This window comes from Temnothorax curvispinosus, unplaced genomic scaffold (assembly GCF_003070985.1).
Source record: "Temnothorax curvispinosus isolate PA1 unplaced genomic scaffold, ASM307098v1 QBEX01003596.1, whole genome shotgun sequence".
Lineage (NCBI taxonomy): Eukaryota > Metazoa > Arthropoda > Insecta > Hymenoptera > Formicidae > Temnothorax > Temnothorax curvispinosus.
The window spans coordinates 2,108-4,088 of record NW_020213376.1 but is presented as its reverse complement, the minus strand read 5'-3'; the positions used below and the strand labels follow the sequence as shown (position 1 = coordinate 4,088).

The window sequence follows — 1,981 nt, the reverse complement described above, 5'->3', positions numbered from 1 at the left end:
CTAAAGATCTAGAAGACACAAAGTATTTTTAGGAATATAAAGCAGAAGCACAACAAACATGTTTCTTTCTTGTCGAACTAATCACATGTACATATACCTGGGTCGCTAATCGAATTTTTGATGCGTTATCCATGTGTACATGTCGCTCCGTTATTTTTGGACATGCATGGGCATTTCCTGGATGGCTTTTATCGAGCTCATACAACGTCTCGAAATATTGCCAACAAATGTAGTTCTCCGTGGAATTGAGCTATAAAAGAGTAAGAATATATGTAATAGACTAGTTATTATGACGTTGTCAATAGTAGTATGTATCAGTTATTAGAGGGTCAATCCACTAGTTCCTCAATTTTTACATGTTTTTTTTTAAAGCATAATAAGTATAAATAAAAAATTACCCGCAGTTTCTTTTGGTTCAACAGTCGATTTCGTATGTTCTTAATCACATGCGGCGTGTCGGAGAAAACGAACACTTTTCTTTCATCGTCTGAAGGATGAGTGAACCATGTCTTGGTGTTTTGCATCGTACTCCTAACATCCAGAAGCGACCACATCTTCTGGTTTGTTGCAGCACCATCAGCAATAACACCGTGAATTGTCGCTCCGCACTTCTCCAGATAGATAATTCCTTTTACAATTAGCTTAGCGAGCTCTTCTCCTTTAACTGGATTTTTTGAAGCAAAAACTGCGATTGGCTGCGTGTAAGTATCGGCAAGAGATTGAAACATTACAACTAGACCATGCGTTGCCTGTTCGCTTATGTCCGAAGATCGCAGCCCGTTGTCGCCCAAATCTGTCAAGCCGACATAAGTCAAATTCTTGGAACACACGGCTACAGATTTCCGTAGATTGATTTCATCGAGCAGCAGTACGCCGTGTCGTTGCAGAAGAGTTTTTGTAGCAAGATGTTTTTTAAGTAATTCTGCAAACCGTTCGTCAAAGCCGCATTTCATATCAATTAATGATAAATACCTGCGTACCGATTTTAAGCATAATAGTGGCAGAATATTGTTTTTCCGCAGGAACTGATAGTATCCCGGGGATCGGATGTTCATCAGCATACACAACATCATCCAGTCCTCTCTGTAACGTCGACTCTTGGTGTCTTTCTTGCTCGCTGCGGCTACGATTTCTTTCAGTGCCAATTGTTGAGCAGCTGGAACGTTTAATGCAGAGCATTTCTCATCTAAAGTTGCCTCTTGCATATTAGCTATTTGTTCTTCTTGTTTTTTTAGACAGCTCATCAGATGTTTCTCGCGTTCTTTAGCTCGATTTTGTTGACATTTTTGACGTCGGCATTTTAATCGCAGCGCTACGAGGTTACGACGCTCTATGGAATTCGAAGCACCGATGTTTCTTAGAAAAATTCCATTTTTCTTACGATTTTTATTCCGTGTTATTAAGCCCTGTATGCGTTTCCTCATTTTCATACAGCTATCGCATCTTCGTTTTTTGAAGAGAAGACTGCAGTCTTTGCTGCGCCACTGTTGAATGCCGTCTTGAAATACGGTATCAGCTCGAAGAAGATCGATATTAACTTCGCCGACGCCACTGCAAACGTTCATCTCCTTAAATTTGTTCAAGACGTTTGGAAGCGTTTCGATTCCTTCCAAAGTTTCGTCAAGATTTGCTTTTTGTGAGTCAACGTCCCGTCCGTAAACGTAAAACTGAAGTTTTCTATCCGAGTCGAGAATGACGCATTTTTGTGATACCGGCAAACGCTTTCCATTCTTGACTGGCGTTATCATGTAGGTAAATATAATAATTCTTCCGTTTGTAGCAGGTGCCTTGTTAACGCTCCAATATTCAGGTAATTTGCTACAAATCTCTTGATAGGTACGACCACTTTCGTTTTCTACATCTATATAACAATGAAGCAAGTACTATTGATAAAAAATCCGTATATTTTTCTTTTTCAGATTTTTAGCTGATCAAATGAATGTATATTACTAGTGAAGGTAAGTATCTCAGTATTAATTAC

General features: G+C 39.2%; 1 protein-coding gene across 1 annotated transcript; it reads right to left on the bottom strand.

The window, feature by feature from the left end:
• Positions 1 to 97: 97 nt before the first annotated feature.
• Positions 98 to 1,748, bottom strand: LOC112452670 (the record flags this gene model as incomplete). The annotated part of the gene is made up of 2 exons (XM_025012994.1): positions 399 to 1,748; positions 98 to 250 (listed from the first exon to the last, which is right to left on the bottom strand). Coding segments are annotated over exons 1-2 (1,503 nt in total), but the record flags the coding sequence as incomplete, so codon positions are not given.
• Positions 1,749 to 1,981: the final 233 nt, after the last annotated feature.